The 14,794-nt window shown below is 40.8% G+C and overlaps 3 protein-coding genes across 4 annotated transcripts; 2 read left to right on the forward strand and 1 right to left on the reverse strand.

The window, feature by feature from the left end:
• Positions 1-2,100: 2,100 nt before the first annotated feature.
• Positions 2,101-3,088, reverse strand: LOC143318218 (14 kDa phosphohistidine phosphatase). The gene is made up of 3 exons (XM_076726294.1): positions 2,881-3,088; positions 2,411-2,535; positions 2,101-2,321 (listed from the first exon to the last, which is right to left on the reverse strand). The coding sequence occupies exons 1-3, from the start codon at positions 3,086-3,088 to the stop codon at positions 2,229-2,231; spliced, it is 426 nt and encodes a 141-aa protein (XP_076582409.1). The 3' UTR covers positions 2,101-2,228.
• Positions 3,089-6,283: 3,195 nt separating this feature from the next.
• Positions 6,284-10,105, forward strand: sele (selectin E). The gene is made up of 12 exons (XM_076726229.1): positions 6,284-6,371; positions 6,493-6,571; positions 6,681-7,085; positions 7,231-7,335; positions 7,424-7,615; positions 7,737-7,925; positions 8,078-8,266; positions 8,377-8,562; positions 8,680-8,886; positions 9,023-9,202; positions 9,314-9,443; positions 9,545-10,105. Exons 1-12 carry the CDS (start codon positions 6,369-6,371, stop codon positions 9,603-9,605), a joined length of 1,926 nt encoding a protein of 641 aa, XP_076582344.1. The 5' UTR covers positions 6,284-6,368; the 3' UTR covers positions 9,606-10,105.
• A 1,004-nt stretch (positions 10,106-11,109) lies between these two features.
• On the forward strand, positions 11,110-14,705 carry LOC143318652 (L-selectin). 2 transcript variants are annotated; one of them, XM_076727102.1, is made up of 9 exons: positions 11,110-11,226; positions 11,318-11,372; positions 11,515-11,910; positions 11,993-12,097; positions 12,471-12,575; positions 13,577-13,756; positions 14,011-14,100; positions 14,201-14,222; positions 14,441-14,705. In XM_076727102.1, the coding sequence occupies exons 2-9, from the start codon at positions 11,345-11,347 to the stop codon at positions 14,484-14,486; spliced, it is 972 nt and encodes a 323-aa protein (XP_076583217.1). In that variant the 5' UTR covers positions 11,110-11,226; positions 11,318-11,344; the 3' UTR covers positions 14,487-14,705. The 2 variants fall into 2 exon arrangements, with proteins under 2 accessions (XP_076583217.1, XP_076583218.1); XM_076727103.1 differs by having other exon boundaries at positions 14,445-14,705.
• The last annotated feature ends 89 nt before the right edge of the window (positions 14,706-14,794 follow it).

Here is a 14,794-nt window from a genome sequence, read left to right on the forward strand (position 1 = left end):
GAAATTTTTTTCACAAAAAAGTCAAGGTGCAGCATCTCTACAGCTTGTGTTTCAACATCTTGACCTAGTGCACCTCAACACAGACAACTGTTGTCGTGATGGCGTCTGTTTGTTCCACCCCAAAAGATCTTCTTTCAGCTTTCATTTTACAAATTATGCAAAATTACATTAGATAACTCTTTCAAAAGCAATACACAGCATACTATACAAACAAGGTAATTTAAACATCCTGTGGGTTACATTCTGTGGGACTGCAAGAATTATGATGAAGGCATCCGGCTAGATTATAGAATTTGCCCTTTTAACCCTTACATGATGACACAGACCAATTACAGGTAAGTCTAACATTTCATGTAAAATCTCATTAAGCTTTTACTGTAACACAGTTTCCAAGAAGAGGGTTGAGTCTAACGCAGTTTGACTTCTCCCTCCTGTGCTGACCTCCCGCTTTGTAGATAATAGAAAGGTTATCAGTCCACAGGAAACTGGCTCCGGATTTGGGATGGAAACTGGTAGGAAGAAGATGCCTTTTTGTTTTTCTTTTTTCGAGGTCACAGGGTAACTGGCAGTCAGTATCATTGCCAAGTCCACTGATGAGGGTCAAGGTGAACAGAGCTCACGTCACTGTCAACAGCATCTAATTCTGCTCATATAGTGTGTATAGTAACGCGCCACTCTTCCTCTTGATGTTTCCTCTGTAGCTCACCAGACACACGGTGAGTCACAAGCACAAAAAGAAAGTCATGGCAGGAATGTGCTCGACTGCTGGGATGCAACATGGACCTTTGAAGACCCAGTCAACCTCATGTGGGAAAACCCAGAGAAAAAGGATGCAGACGCTTTTAACACGGACAGTGAAATCTTGTGGGAATAAAGCAAATATTTTGTGGTTAATACCAATAAAATAGATTTACATCACCAAAGGAGAGACAAAACCGGATATTCTCTCATGACAGCAAACCAGTTTAAAGTCATCTGAAGACTGAACAAATGGCGAGGCCATTGAATGATGAATGGTAGTAACTTGTAGTGTGTCTCTGTAGTGCACATCCTCAGATCATAATTTAAATTTGTCTAATATTTTGATTTATGACCAAATACCTGCAAAAATGACAGCATTCCCATCAGCCTCAGCCGTGTTTCATGTTAAGTGTTGTTTAGTAAATGTTTACATGCTAACATGCTAAACATCAGCATGTTAGTACTGTTGCTGTGGGCCTATTAGCATGTTGACGTTAGCATTTCGCTCAAAGCACAAAGCATACTAGTCCTAATAGTGGACGGTTTAAGCAGTTATTGTGAAAATTATCAACATACTTTTACCATTTAATACAAACAGGAAATGATACAACTTTGTAATGTCACTGCCCATTAAACTTCACACTGACACCAAAATGTTTTTCCTCAAAGTTTCTTCTTTTTTTTTTTTCTTTTTTTTTTTTTGATGCTTTTGGAGCTGTTTCACACTCACCCACAATTTATTTTAATGACTTCCAGCTCAAAGCACCTCTGTTTCCTTTGTGCATTGCGAGTATTCATACTGTCTGCTTTTGTCACTTTTCTAGTGTGAACATACTAAAAACCTGCTTAGACTCACATGCAGTATGTATTTGGGACACGGTGTTAGTCCTGTTGTTCCTTGGCTAGCGCAGACCCCAGACTCTGCTCAGGCTATGTCATCCCACTGCTTTTTGTTTCTGTTTTTACTACAGGCCTTTTCCTTCTTGGCTTTAATCTGGTATAATTGTCTTTACAGTTCTGTGGAATTCAGTTTGAACTTCATCGTTATCCAAAAATGAAAGCTTGCAACCATGACGATAAGTGAAAGCCCCTTTTAATCTGCCTGCTTATTTAAACAAGAAACTTTCCCTCAGAGTAACAGGATATGTTAGTGATTCAAACTGGCTTCCTGTATGGACTTCACGCTTGGCACCCGGCCTTAAACCCTGATGAGATCAATTAAACATCACTTCTATTCAATTCTGTTCTATTTATACCACATCCTTCACAATTTAGGTGACTGAAAACGATCACACCTGCGAACACTTGTGGGGCTTTGTGTCAGTTTTTGTGTGCTTTCACAGAATGAGACGCACACAGTTAAATGCAGAATGGTGTATTTTGATTAAATGATGGTTGTACAGAAAAGTCAATGCATTATTATGTGGATTTTGTACTGAACTCATAAATAACTGCACACACTTGAGACACAACGCAGGTTTACGCTCTCATTTTTTGTCATCAGACCAGGTGATCTCATAGTCGCTGAAGACACTCTTCAGCTTCTCTACAGAGACAGAGTGGTCTGCTTTACCGAAGGCCTGGAAATGAATGAGAAAGAATGAAATATTACCGAGTATTTGATTTATTCGATTCAGCTTTTAATGCCTTTCCAGTGAAATGAACTTACAGTTGATTCTCCGAACACCCTGATTTTTTTCTCTTTGCTGTTGTGCTCTATCTTCCCTCCTCCGAGGCATTTGCACTCCATCCCCAAGGCCTCCATAGCTGGATTGACCTTCTCAAATATATGATCTGTGAATAATGCAAATCATCGCATCAATCAAAACATGCTGGTCTAGTTACAGAGCAGTCAAAAAATAAACTAAGTGACAAATTTTGCAGCTTATAATTCACATCTAATTGGAAGTTTGTGCCACCAATATTTGCAATAACCATATATATTTAAGTTGGTATGAATTTTTCTCGCCTGTGCAGCATTTACACACGTTTGCAGGTTGCACTACAAGAGGAGTGTAAACGGATCACATCAGTCAATGCTGCTGCAGCAGTACAGGTCATCTGCGTCTTGGTTTGCACATTACCTCAAACTTAACGCATTTAACGCTCCTCTGCAGCGAACTACTGTAGTCAACTTACTGTGATACTCCGCACTTTTTGTGCCTCGGACTATGTCTTTATTCACATCGCCATCTTTCACTTTCACTCTGACCAGTATGTACTTAAAGGTTCCCTCTGGATCAATCTCCACGTCGGGGATATTGGTCAGAGCGTCTGCCATGGCGGCTGCAGCTGTACTGAAGGAACCGGAGAGTCTGTGCAGACGTCTGCCAACGACAGACAACATGGTGCGCTCTCACAGATGCCTGTTTTTGGATTGGAGCGACTGCTTCCTGTCTTAAAGGGACAGGCTATTTGCAGCCTGCAGCCATGACTGTACAGATCAAGCTGCACATGGCAAGCTCGCACGCTAGCGACCCCATATGGCAGCAGAAGGGAAGTCATGCAGTCGATATACAGTAGCCTGGCATCAGTGCACTTATGTCTACAAGTATAATTTATAGCAAAAGTGAGGAGATCGACAACATGCCTAATGCTGGTCCATTTTCACCCAGGAGACTTTCTTTAATCACTCTACTCGATATGTCATTTCCTGTAGCCAGAGAAGATTTTCCGCTGGTGTCTATCAGGAACACGAGAGGTCAGAGTCGAATGAGGGTGTAGCTTTTTGGAACACTTCAGCGGACAACAGGATGGATGTTCTTGCCATAGGTGCTTGAACCTCTCTCGATGGTCTCTTCAACCAGTGATCCATCCTGCAGCTTTTCGTTTGGAGCCAGAAACCCTCAGGAGTTCATGAGATGGCGACAAACCTCTTCTCAGGAGGGAGTTTATCATGCCAAATAAGACTTATAGTCTCTAAGTGTGTTCTTTTTCTGTCCTGAAATATTGCCTGCAGTTATTAACTGTGGTTCAAACAAACTGCAGTAATAGGCGTTTTCTGATTCTACATACATACAGTAACAAATACTAGTTTTAATTTGGAGTTGTGGCAATAAAAGTGATTAAAATTTCTTTGCCCCACTTCTCCTAGTGCACGATGAATTGCAAGAATAGATCTGTAGGGTGGCCTTAAGTGAGACCCCCAACTCCCTCATTGTGGTAAGAGAGCAAGTCTTTGTAAGCGCCTGTTTAGGACATTACTGTCAAAGCTGACACTGAGTTTCTCCCTTGGGTCTTGTCCTGTGTGAGTTAATTAGGGAGTTTATATGATCCTTTACTGTTTATATTTATTATTTATTATTTTTGAAGGGGAAGGGGTGGAGGTTAAGAGGTGTCAAGCGACAGTAGCTACTATCCAGTGCCTCCAGTCAGACAGGAAGGATATGAACTGTCACTTCTGGAAACACAGGCAGCCAGCAGGCGCCTCTTCTCCTGCACCATACATTTCCCGTCCTTGGACACTCATTAAAAAATACCCGCTAAGTGTTTGTTAACTGCCATTGCATTGTTTTTTCCCCCTCTTTCTTCTTTTAATGAGCACATCCTTTGAAAGGACATGTCAATTAGTTTTTTTTTTTAACTGTGACTGAAAACCATGTTCCAGTCTGCGGATTGAACGTCGGCACATTTTGTACTACTGTTAATATGTATCACTGGAATGAATCATCATGCACACTCATGAAGCTTAGACTGGTCCACATGACTTTACAGGCATAAAGGGGTCTCATTAGTCTGCAATGTGGTTTTATTTGTTGATAAATTTGTTTATAAAGAGGTTCCAATAAGAGGAAACAGTGGGCATATTTTTGGCACTCTAAATCTCTCACAGTCACTCTCTTATCAGCTCACAGGATTTCACAGCTTGCAAGACTGCAATTTCCTTCTTAGCTGCCTTTCACTCTAATCATTATGTGTGCTGTGCTATTTTGCCCTCCGCAGGAAACATATCACTTTCTTATGTCATGCTTTTTATTTTGTCTTTGTCTGCCCATGTGTGCAAGTCATTTGTGAGGTTTTTTAGGCACATTAGCATGCTATCAGTGCATTAGCTAATATTTAGGCAATTATTTAGATCCTTTACTGAAGCAAAAATGCTGCTAGAGCTATGTAAAGTACTCTATTACAAGTCCTGCATTGAAAATTGTGCATGAGTCAAAGTGCAGAAGCATTGTCAGCAAATTCCACTTAAATATCAAAGCAGATTGACACCTTTCAATGTGTAACATTATTGTTATTATTATTATTATTATTATTATTATTATTATTATTATTATTATTATTATTATTTATACATTATTTAAACAGCATTTTAATGTTGTACCTGGTTTAACAGGATCTTCATCTAACTGCTTTATTTATTACCGAGTGGTTTAATCTAAAACACAACATCATATGCAGACAGCAGAGCAGTCGTGCAGGATAACTGAACATATTTTCAACTTGTCCCTGAAGCTGGGGAGAGTGCCACAGCTGTGGAAAACACCCTGCATGCTGCCAGTGTCAAAGACTCTGCACCCCATCAGCCACAGACCCATGGCACTGACATCACACATGATGAAGACCCTACAGAGGCTGGTCCTGCTAAAGAGGTGGTGGTGGACTTCCACAGGAGCGAACGTTCAGCTCCAACACCAGTGAATATCCAGGGAACAGACGTTGAGAGACTGGAATTTTACCAGTACCTGGGTGTTCACCTGAATGATAAACTGGACTGAACTGACAATACACTTCATAAGAAAGGCTGGAGCAGACTGTATCTGCTGAGGAGACTCAGGTCTTTTGGAGTGCAGGGGGCACTCCTCAGGTCTTTCCCTTTTGCTGCTGTCAGACATTGGCACTGCTCCCAGTAGACACACACACTTAAACTGCCAGTTCAATCATGTGCAATATCAGTGCCTACTAAACTGGGCAATATCAATATCTCCTATGTGCAATAATGGGAATTCAACCACTGTTTTTTTTATTATTTTTTATATTGTTTACTTATATATCATATCCTGCTCTTCTACTGATGTTTCTTACTGTTACTCTGTGCCCTTTGTGCTGTAACGCTGCACATTTCCCTGCTGTGACATTAATAAAGGATTATCTTGTCTTTTTAGCTCATCATATGTGTTTGATGCAAATTCAACAATCAAATTCAATGAATGTCATATAAAAAGTAACAAGAACAATATTTGCTCCTAAAATGTGGTGGAGTAGAAGTATAAAGTAGCATAAAATGGAAATACTCGAATAAAATACAACTTTGTCAAAACTCTATTGCACTACTTGAGTATTTCCAGTAAAACTATTCTTTTGACATTTCTGATAAAAATAACATTAACAGACAGGTCCTCCTAAAACAAAGGATTTTTTTTTTTTTTGGCTTGAAAGTGAGAAAGAGAGAGGGAAAATTCCAAGGACCACGGTGGGATGGGGCGGCAGTGGTGGGTGTGTGGGAATTTCCAGCGAAAAGCCTGACTGTGACGAGCGCTTCCAGGAAAACCCGACTGGGCCAGTGATGTGTATAAAAGCAGGCACCTCAGGACATAAAGTCAGTATCATCTCATCCTTCGATGCTAAAGACTACAGACTAAAGAAATACTAAGAGTCTTCTGTAGTTTGTTACAAATACCATTAAAATGGTGAGTGTAAAGAAATCAATTTAGAGCTCTCTTGAGTGCAATTCCTTTCTTGTTTGCTTGTGGTCAGAGATGTATCTATGGTGTAAATTCATCTTATCTTTTTTTTATTGGATCTTTACAGGTGTTCTGCTTTGGATTACTTCAGACCCGTGGATCTAAGACCTCTGCCTCATGGATCAACTTGGCCTTTCTTTGCTCAAGTATGTAAATCTAATGCAAACAGAACAGTTTTTTTTTTTTTCTCAATATGACATTTTAAAATTCATCCTTATTACCCACCTAATATTTCCCTCTGTCCTCCATCCTCAGTGCTGTGCATGTGGACAAGTGTGGAATGCTGGTCATACTACTACTCTAACACCACCATGAATTGGCAAGAAGCTAGAGCCTGGTGCAAGGAGCACTACACAGACATGGTGGCCATCCAGAACCAGGAGGAGATCGAGCATCTCAACAACTGGCTGCCCATGAAATCCCACTACTACTGGATTGGGATCCGCAAGATCAATAATGTCTGGACCTGGGTAGGAACCAACAAGGCTCTGACTGAAGAAGCAACCAACTGGGCAAAGGGGGAACCAAACAATGGCAAGAGTGGACTGAGTACAGGGGTGAATGAGGATTGTGTGGAGATGTACATTAAAAGGGAAATGCAGACAGGCAAGTGGAATGATGAGAGATGCAGGAAGAAGAAGACCGCTCTGTGCTACACAGGTGAGCATCCTCATTTTAGCTGCCTTAGTTTCAGCCTACTTGTTCATGAAATTTCTTGCTTTAAATCATCTTTGAATGATGTTTAAAAATAAAAGCTCAGATAAATTATTATAACATTTTATATTGTATATTCTTCTCTCCTCAGCTGCCTGTAAGAACGACTCGTGCCACCATGGGGAATGTGTGGAAACCATCAACAACCACACGTGCGCTTGCTTTGAAGGCTTCTATGGAGAGCTGTGTGAGCACGGTAAGGTTTGTTCTTCAGTGTACATTACTTTAAGTCACTTACAGCCAGGACCTGGTATTAAACCGTGTCTTGCTTTCTTTATTGGCAGTTGTTAAGTGCAACAAAGAGGAGGTGACCGTCCCACACAAAGGAAGTGTAAATTGCACTCATAAGTACGGAGACTTTTCCTACGATTCCTCGTGTCAGTATTCCTGCGAGGAAGGATATCAGCTGAGTATGTCAAGACCCCTGAAATGCACTGCCTCAGAAGAGTGGTCAGAGCAGCCTCCCACATGCAAATGTGAGTTGAGATGTATTGCAAATCTGCAAAAAACGATGACTTTGATTTCAAGCAACTAAGTGTTATTGTCACAATGACGGAGCCAGCTCTAATGTGTTTTTGATGGTCCTGTCATCCACAGTGGTTCAGTGTCAGCAGCTGTCTCATCCAGCTGGAGGATCCATGAAGTGCTCCGACCCTCTGGGCCGCTCCAGCTACCAGTCCACCTGCGTGTTCACCTGCGATGAAGGCTATGTCCTCGCTACTCCATCTAACACTCTGCAGTGTGAAGCATCTGGATTTTGGAATTCTACACAACCGTATTGTGTTGGTACGCCTGCATTTTATGTTTCTATCTCACAGGATTTTATAATAGTTATGCAACTTTGTATTTAAGGCTGTTATTATGAGGTAAAAGCTTTAGGATTTTTTAAAAAAGCTAACTGTTGACCTCTTCCTTTCCTTCCTCTGTTTCCTCTGCAGCTGTCCGGTGCCCCGCTCTCCAGGAGCTAGAGAATGGTGTTGTCACCTGTGGAGATGATGCAGACATGAGGTTCAACTATCGAAACACCTGCAGCTTCAGCTGTGACCCCGGCTACCACCTGGTGGGACCGAGCAGGGTGACATGCACGGCAGCAGCTCAGTGGAGTGAGAGGATTCCTCGCTGTGAAGGTGAGGGCGCACTCAAAGTCTGTTCCTACTGCCTTCTTTATGATTCAGAAGAGCTTTATTGTTTTATACTTTTGGGACAAACATTTTTTGAACTTATTTTTCTGTCTTAGCCATCACCTGCAAGAATCCAGAGGCAGAGGCCCACCTGATCACCAAGTGCAGTCAACCCTTGACTGAACTGCGGCCAGACTCCACCTGCAGCTTCACCTGTGAGGCAGGCTTTGAGTTGCAGGGAGCGCCCACCATTCAGTGTTCAGAGGATGGACAGTGGAGTAAAGCCATACCTACCTGCAGAGGTATGGAAGCACATTTTGACATAAATCTGTGCTCATAACATTGTTTGCTTACTACATTTTCACAGTTTATACTCTGATTTGTCACAACATCTCATTATCTTTATTTTTCATTTTTAGCAAGAGGATGTCCTGCTCCTGAGATTCCAACATACCTCCAGATCAGCTGCAGCCCCTCTCTGTCTTCACCTGTTTCAACTGAGACCCCCTACCCGCTGGGTATGGTCTGCATTTTTAGTTGTGACGAAGGCCATGAGCTGCACGGTGAACTCAGCATGGAGTGTGCAAGTCCAGGCCAGTGGACGTCCACACGACCAACCTGCACAGGTATACACATTTGCGCTATTTGTACAACTTCATTTACATGGAAGTTTTGATGCAGTGGTGTTGCATCATTAAAATTAGATCTCCTTTATCAATATGTGATGATTAACATCTGAATTCTTGCTGTCTTTTCCTGCAGCAGTGAGATGCCCGTTGCTTGAGGCTCCTGAAAATGGCCACATCAACTGCTCAAACAGTGAGCAGGTGTACAACTCACAGTGCTCCTTCACCTGCAAGCAAGATTTCTCATTAGCTGGACATGAGCTGCTCACCTGTGATCATCATGGCAATTGGACGGGAGAGAGACCCACCTGCCAAGGTAAAACAAACAGTAAAAGGATGAAATATTAGAGGAAATTTAGATACAACATTAAAACACACATCTGAGTTTAAAAGCTCAAATGATTCACATTTGATAATGTCTTTGCAGCTCCCCCATCTCCGATGACTGCCATTACATCTAGTGTGGCAGCAGGGGGCGCTCTGTTGTCTGGTTTGTCCCTGGCTGTTTGGATCATGAAACGACTGAAGCGGAAAGCCACCAAGTTTGAGCTGAACAGGTTAGATAAGCATTAATGTCTCTTAAATCAGACACTTCCTATTTTTTTGATAGTTGTGTTGAATTGCAGTGCTCATCTTCTTCTTTTGTCTTTTCTTACAGCAACTCTGACATAGAGGCCCCTCCACAGGTCTACAAGAACAGCATCGACAGCCTCATATAGAGCATATTCATATACTTCAAGGACAATTATATGTATCTTTAGCTTAACTGTATGTCAATTATCAGTCATAGTGATGTGAGCAATATGAATATTATATTGTATAGAATTTGATGAGAAAACAAGAAAATCCAAACGTGTCAGACTTCTCAACAGTGAGAAGAGAGGTTTTCTACAGATCCTTGCATTTCATGGTTGCATTACATTTTCCTAAATTGCCCGATTTCATTTCATGATTTGCTCTGAAATTCTTTCAGACACGTATTTCCTCCCAAGGGGAGTTTTATATTGAACATATTGTTCAACAGCTTCATGAGCATGCTGGAAAGGTGGCTCTATTCATGTTATTGTAAACGTTGTTGTGAGTGGAATGCCATGCCAATGCAGAACTGTGAATAATTTCCCTGTATTGATTTCTGTATTTATGTGCTATTTATTCGACAGACTGGTTATTGCATTTGAAATGTTCATTTGTATTCTTGTATTTTTTTTTTTTTATTCTTAATAAAACTAAAACAAACTCTCATGTTTTTGGTCATTTTTATGCATCTTCCAGAATTGTGAGCAAATATCTGTCTGTTTAAAAGTAAAAATATTGTCAGTCACGACAGCACACTGATACACTGAAGCTCGGGCATCAACCACACACAACACCAACCTGTTCCCACACTTACTTCGAGCAGGGACATTTGTGCTGACAGTACAGGAAATCATGTGTTTTTGGTCCAAGAAAAACCTTTTTCCAAACTCAATGCAGAGCTCTCGTCTGTCTTCTGTGACCTGCATTACAATGGATGGGACAGAGATAAATGGTTGAATAACAGTGAGAGGCATGCAGGGGAAGAAGGGCTATAATGCTGCGGTAAGCCCTCTAACTGATCACCACCATTGTTTGTTTCACAAAACTTTAAGTGTCAGCACTTCAGTGGAACCAGAAATAGACCTGATATCTTACCTTAGGTTAAAGGTGACAGAATGAGCACTCAGCTCAGCTCAGTTACTATCAAAAACCTAAATTCACAGTGTGTCAGGATGCAGAGAAGTCATGCCACTCAAACTGTCAACTCGGATATCGAAAGATGTTAATTTTAGTAACAAGGGAAAGCCATGTAACTATTTGTACAAATCTTAGAGCTGCAACCGGGAACATGAAATCACTTTTTGTCAAAATTAACCCTTTTTATGTCCTTCTTTTGGGAACCGTTTCTATGTGTTGGCTCCAACATTCAACGGTGACCCTCCCTGGTGCTTTACTTTAATTTGAAATATGTTTTTACTCTTTGTATTCCCTGTTAATCAGCCCAGCCTTACCCCACCTTCATCAGAAACAGGTGGAATTTCCCAAAAGGTGACTTAAGGCAATAGGTCAGTTATTCAGTCATCAGCTGCATTCGCTCTGCTGAGTAAACATCCAAGTATTGTATGATAATGTTGGATTGAATAGCGTAAGAGAAATATAAAAGCCTCACACTGGCCCCTGCTTGCAACAAACTGCCACACACTTACTGTGCTGCTGTGGTTTGATTTTTCTGTTTGACATGATGAGAAAAACCAGGATTTAACTTAAGTAGAAAGCTTATTTCAAGCCATTTATATTGTTTATACATTAAAATACCAGTTCTCGGTAAGTAAGACAATTCTTATTCAGTTATTCTTGTATGGTGATGTCCTTCAGTAGTTTGGCTTCTGAGTTTTTTTTTTTTTTCTCTGGACAGACAACAGGTGTAGGTCACTCATTGAAAATGAAGTGGACATTAATCCTCCTCCTTGGTGAGTATTAGTTTCAGCACCAAGGCAAAATGTACAACTGATGGTACCTGCTATTAACATTGTGCATGAACTCTTTCACATCGGATGATGAATTGTCACGCTAGAATTGTCCTTAACTTTTTTCTTTCAATCTATACATTAGGTAGCTCTTTGGCTGAGACTGCCTTGGGCTGGACTTATCATTACTCAAACGACACCATGAGCTGGACCCAGGCCCGACAGTGGTGCCAGACTCATTACACAGACATGGTGGTCATCCAAAACCAGAAAGAGAACGACTACCTGGTCTCACAACTGCCCACCAGGAATAGGAGTCCACATTATTGGATTGGAATCACTAAAAACCACAAGAACGAAACTTGGACCTGGATTGGGAATAACAGCACGTGGATTGGTGAGCAGTCCTGGGCAGCAAACGAGCCCAACAACAACCATAGCACGGAGTTTTGTGTGGAGCTCTACGTGAGCAGGGGAGAAAAGCGAGGGAAGTGGAATGATGAGAAATGCGCCAAACGAAATTACCCTGTTTGTTATAAAGGTATGCGCACCTGATTGTTTTTGAAGGTCTTACAGTTTCAGAAGTGGTAGAGGTTGTTTTAGTTTTGCACTTTTCTTAACAGCCCAATGTAATGCAACATCATGTGACAGAGGAAGGTGCCAGGAGTCCATAAACAACATGACCTGCCTCTGTGAACCTGGCTATGAAGGAGACAGGTGCCAAACAGGTGAGGAGGGATTCGCCAATTATTACAGTGGGTTATGCTTATTTAAAGGATGGATTCACATTTTTTCAAGTTCATCTTAAAACAATTGTCACATGTCCACATGTACGCTGAAACACATTTTATTTCTAGTTTTACACTTTACAATGATATAGGTGAGGATCTAAAAATCAGTGAGTTTTGAAACAATGGCGCTATCTGTACACAACATCAACATGGTTTCACAAACTGTCCATTATGAATGATGATAAGGATCATGATGAGAAACATGCTGATCAAGCATATTGTTTATTACAAGCCTATGTCAAGTTAATTGCTTTTGAAGTTTGTTACAGTGTCAAAAGAGGCTGTGCTAGTAAGCACTTTTTCTTAACAGCCAAGTGTAATGCAGAGTCATGTGGCAGAGGAAGATGCCAGGAGACCATAGACAACATAACCTGCCTCTGTGAGCCTGGCTTTGAAGGAGACAGGTGCCAAACAGGTGAGGAGCAAGTTCGCCAAATATTACTTTAGGTCATGTCTATTCAATGGATGGGTTCACATTTTTTCAAGTTAATCGTAAAACAATGCTCAAGCGAAATATGTACTTTACTGTTTTAGTTCACTCTCACCGCTCTGTTGGCGATGTTTCGGCCACAGCAGGCAGCTGTTTTCAGTGGAAAACTGAATACAAAAACACTGTATTTTACCAGCCCTAAATTGAAAACAAAATGAGTAATAATTGGAGAGAATAGTGGAACATTTAGAGTAATAAAGCCAGATACTTCCCTCAGGAGTTGGTGGGGACCAAAAACAGAAGAGAAAGTGAATGAATCGGACAGGATTAGGTGGCCACAAACACAAATCCAAGCCAATTCTAATGTTGCTCCACGTACGCTGGATGTTTAAATAGGCAGTTCTTTGCCAACAGGTTCATCATATCAACTCAAATGGTGATAATGATATCTTTATTGTTTCCATAGCTTGTTTCTCCAAGCAGACAAAAGCAGTTTAAGATCAGCAAGATTGAGTTCGTGTTGTTCATTCTTTCTGGAAAACAAAAGGGACCGGTACAACCTCCTAATGTCAGTCTCCTGTTCCTTTTTTTTTCCTGTCCCAGACTATTTGTACATGTTTGTACAGTCAGCAAGGTCAGGTGTGAGTGCAGTGTATTTACATCTAAATACAGACACACATTCCAATGTATGGACTTTTTACTATCTCCTTCCACAGAATATCCTCTTCGTAGTTCACTGGTAGCGGGGCTATTCAGAACATTGCATTTATTTTCTGGCAGAATTTGAACATAGTCATCATGAACCCCGCATCTGTTTCCTCCATTTCCTGAGAGGCCAGGTTGAGGATCACATTCAAAATACTGATCAAAATACTTGCATCAGCATGAATGTGCTCTAAAAAATGACTTATTTTCATAATAGTAAGCGAGAGTAAGATGTTGCATAACTTTATAGCTGGTAAACTTTAACCTGTCTCTGCCTGCAGCTGTGACATGCCCCCCTCTGTCTGAGCCTGATAACGGATACCATAGCTGCCCGGGAGGAAACCAGACATTCAACTCAACCTGTCAGTTTAAATGCTACGCAGGCTTCCTGATGACAGGCTCGTCGGTTCTTAGTTGTGGGGTCACTGGGGACTGGAGTGGCCCCAGACCTGCATGTGCAAGTATGTGTATGAAGTTATGTAAAATTTAGAAAATAATTTAAAGAATAAACAGAACAAAACCAAAGCCGACCGTTCATCGTACTGGTTTTGTTGTTTCTCTGCAAAAGTGATTCTGCTTCTAATGAATTATTCTAAGTTAGTATTAGTATAATAAGCCACGGCGGTAGTAGAAGTTACAGAAGTCACAGCAAATATCGCACTGTCGAGTATCGTTTGCCTCAGGATGAAAATGACTGTGTTCCTTATTTTCTCAGGCTACAAACAGGCTCTGTTGGCTGTAGCTGGGTGTGGAGCCCTCTCTGCCATCTGCTGCATCTGTTTTTGCTGGATGAAACACAGAAAAAGTCAGTATTTCTCAATTACACTACATAGAAATAGTGATGCAATGCAGTGTTGTTGCAACGGACCTCAGTAGTGATCTGTTTGTCTGTTAATTTCTCACAGGAAAGAAACTTTCCCAAGTAAGGTCAGTGTTGAAATGTGCTTGTCCAAAGCAGGTCCACCCATTTATGCATGTTCAGTATTTGAAAAGTTAACTTAGTAAAATGTTGCAGTTCACACAGTTTTCAACAGTATGTTGCTTCTATTTAAAATGATAAAATATCTTACTGCGACTGTGATGTTTCTTAGAAAAATTTGATTCAGTAATTGTCCCTTTAATGTCCATCTGCTTGTCTTCCATAGGCAGCTTGAAGAAGCCATAAATCCATCCAGTGAGTCACAGGGATGAAGGACAACTGGAGCCTCATTTATGTCTTATCGAAACAGATGTATATTGACCCAAATTTGCTCATATTAATATTAGTAAATTGTTAATAGTTAACCTAAACGGTCACTGGCTGTACATGCTGTACGCATTTTGCCTAATATACTGTATGTTTAAGCTTAATTTATGTTTCTGAGGTCATCGGGTCAACCATATGGAAACTTACAGCATTTATTTAATAAACATTGGAGTTGCATTTCTGTGCTATTTTTGTTTAGATAAATGGAATTAAATAAAATGGATTTTAGTCATTAATGAGCTTTAATGAGTAC

Source organism: Chaetodon auriga, chromosome 3 (assembly GCF_051107435.1).
Source record: "Chaetodon auriga isolate fChaAug3 chromosome 3, fChaAug3.hap1, whole genome shotgun sequence".
NCBI lineage: Eukaryota > Metazoa > Chordata > Actinopteri > Chaetodontiformes > Chaetodontidae > Chaetodon > Chaetodon auriga.

Excerpts from the sequence above, each read along its gene's own strand:
- sele (XM_076726229.1), top strand. Across the intron at positions 7,926-8,077 it reads TACACAACCGTATTGTGTTG|CTGTCCGGTGCCCCGCTCTC; the intron begins GTACGCCTGCAT and ends TTTCCTCTGCAG. Across the intron at positions 9,203-9,313 it reads AGAGAGACCCACCTGCCAAG|CTCCCCCATCTCCGATGACT; the intron begins GTAAAACAAACA and ends ATGTCTTTGCAG.
- LOC143318218 (XM_076726294.1), bottom strand. The coding sequence starts at position 3,088 with ATGTTGTCTGTCGTTGGCAGACGTCTGCACAGACTCTCCGGTTCCTTC. Across the intron at positions 2,536-2,880 it reads AAAAAGTGCGGAGTATCACA|ATCATATATTTGAGAAGGTC; the intron begins GTAAGTTGACTA and ends CATTATTCACAG. Across the intron at positions 2,322-2,410 it reads GGGTGTTCGGAGAATCAACT|GCCTTCGGTAAAGCAGACCA; the intron begins GTAAGTTCATTT and ends ATTCATTTCCAG.
- LOC143318652 (XM_076727102.1), top strand. The coding sequence starts at position 11,345 with ATGAAGTGGACATTAATCCTCCTCCTTG. Across the intron at positions 11,911-11,992 it reads TTACCCTGTTTGTTATAAAG|CCCAATGTAATGCAACATCA; the intron begins GTATGCGCACCT and ends TTTTCTTAACAG. Across the intron at positions 13,757-14,010 it reads CCCCAGACCTGCATGTGCAA|GCTACAAACAGGCTCTGTTG; the intron begins GTATGTGTATGA and ends TTATTTTCTCAG.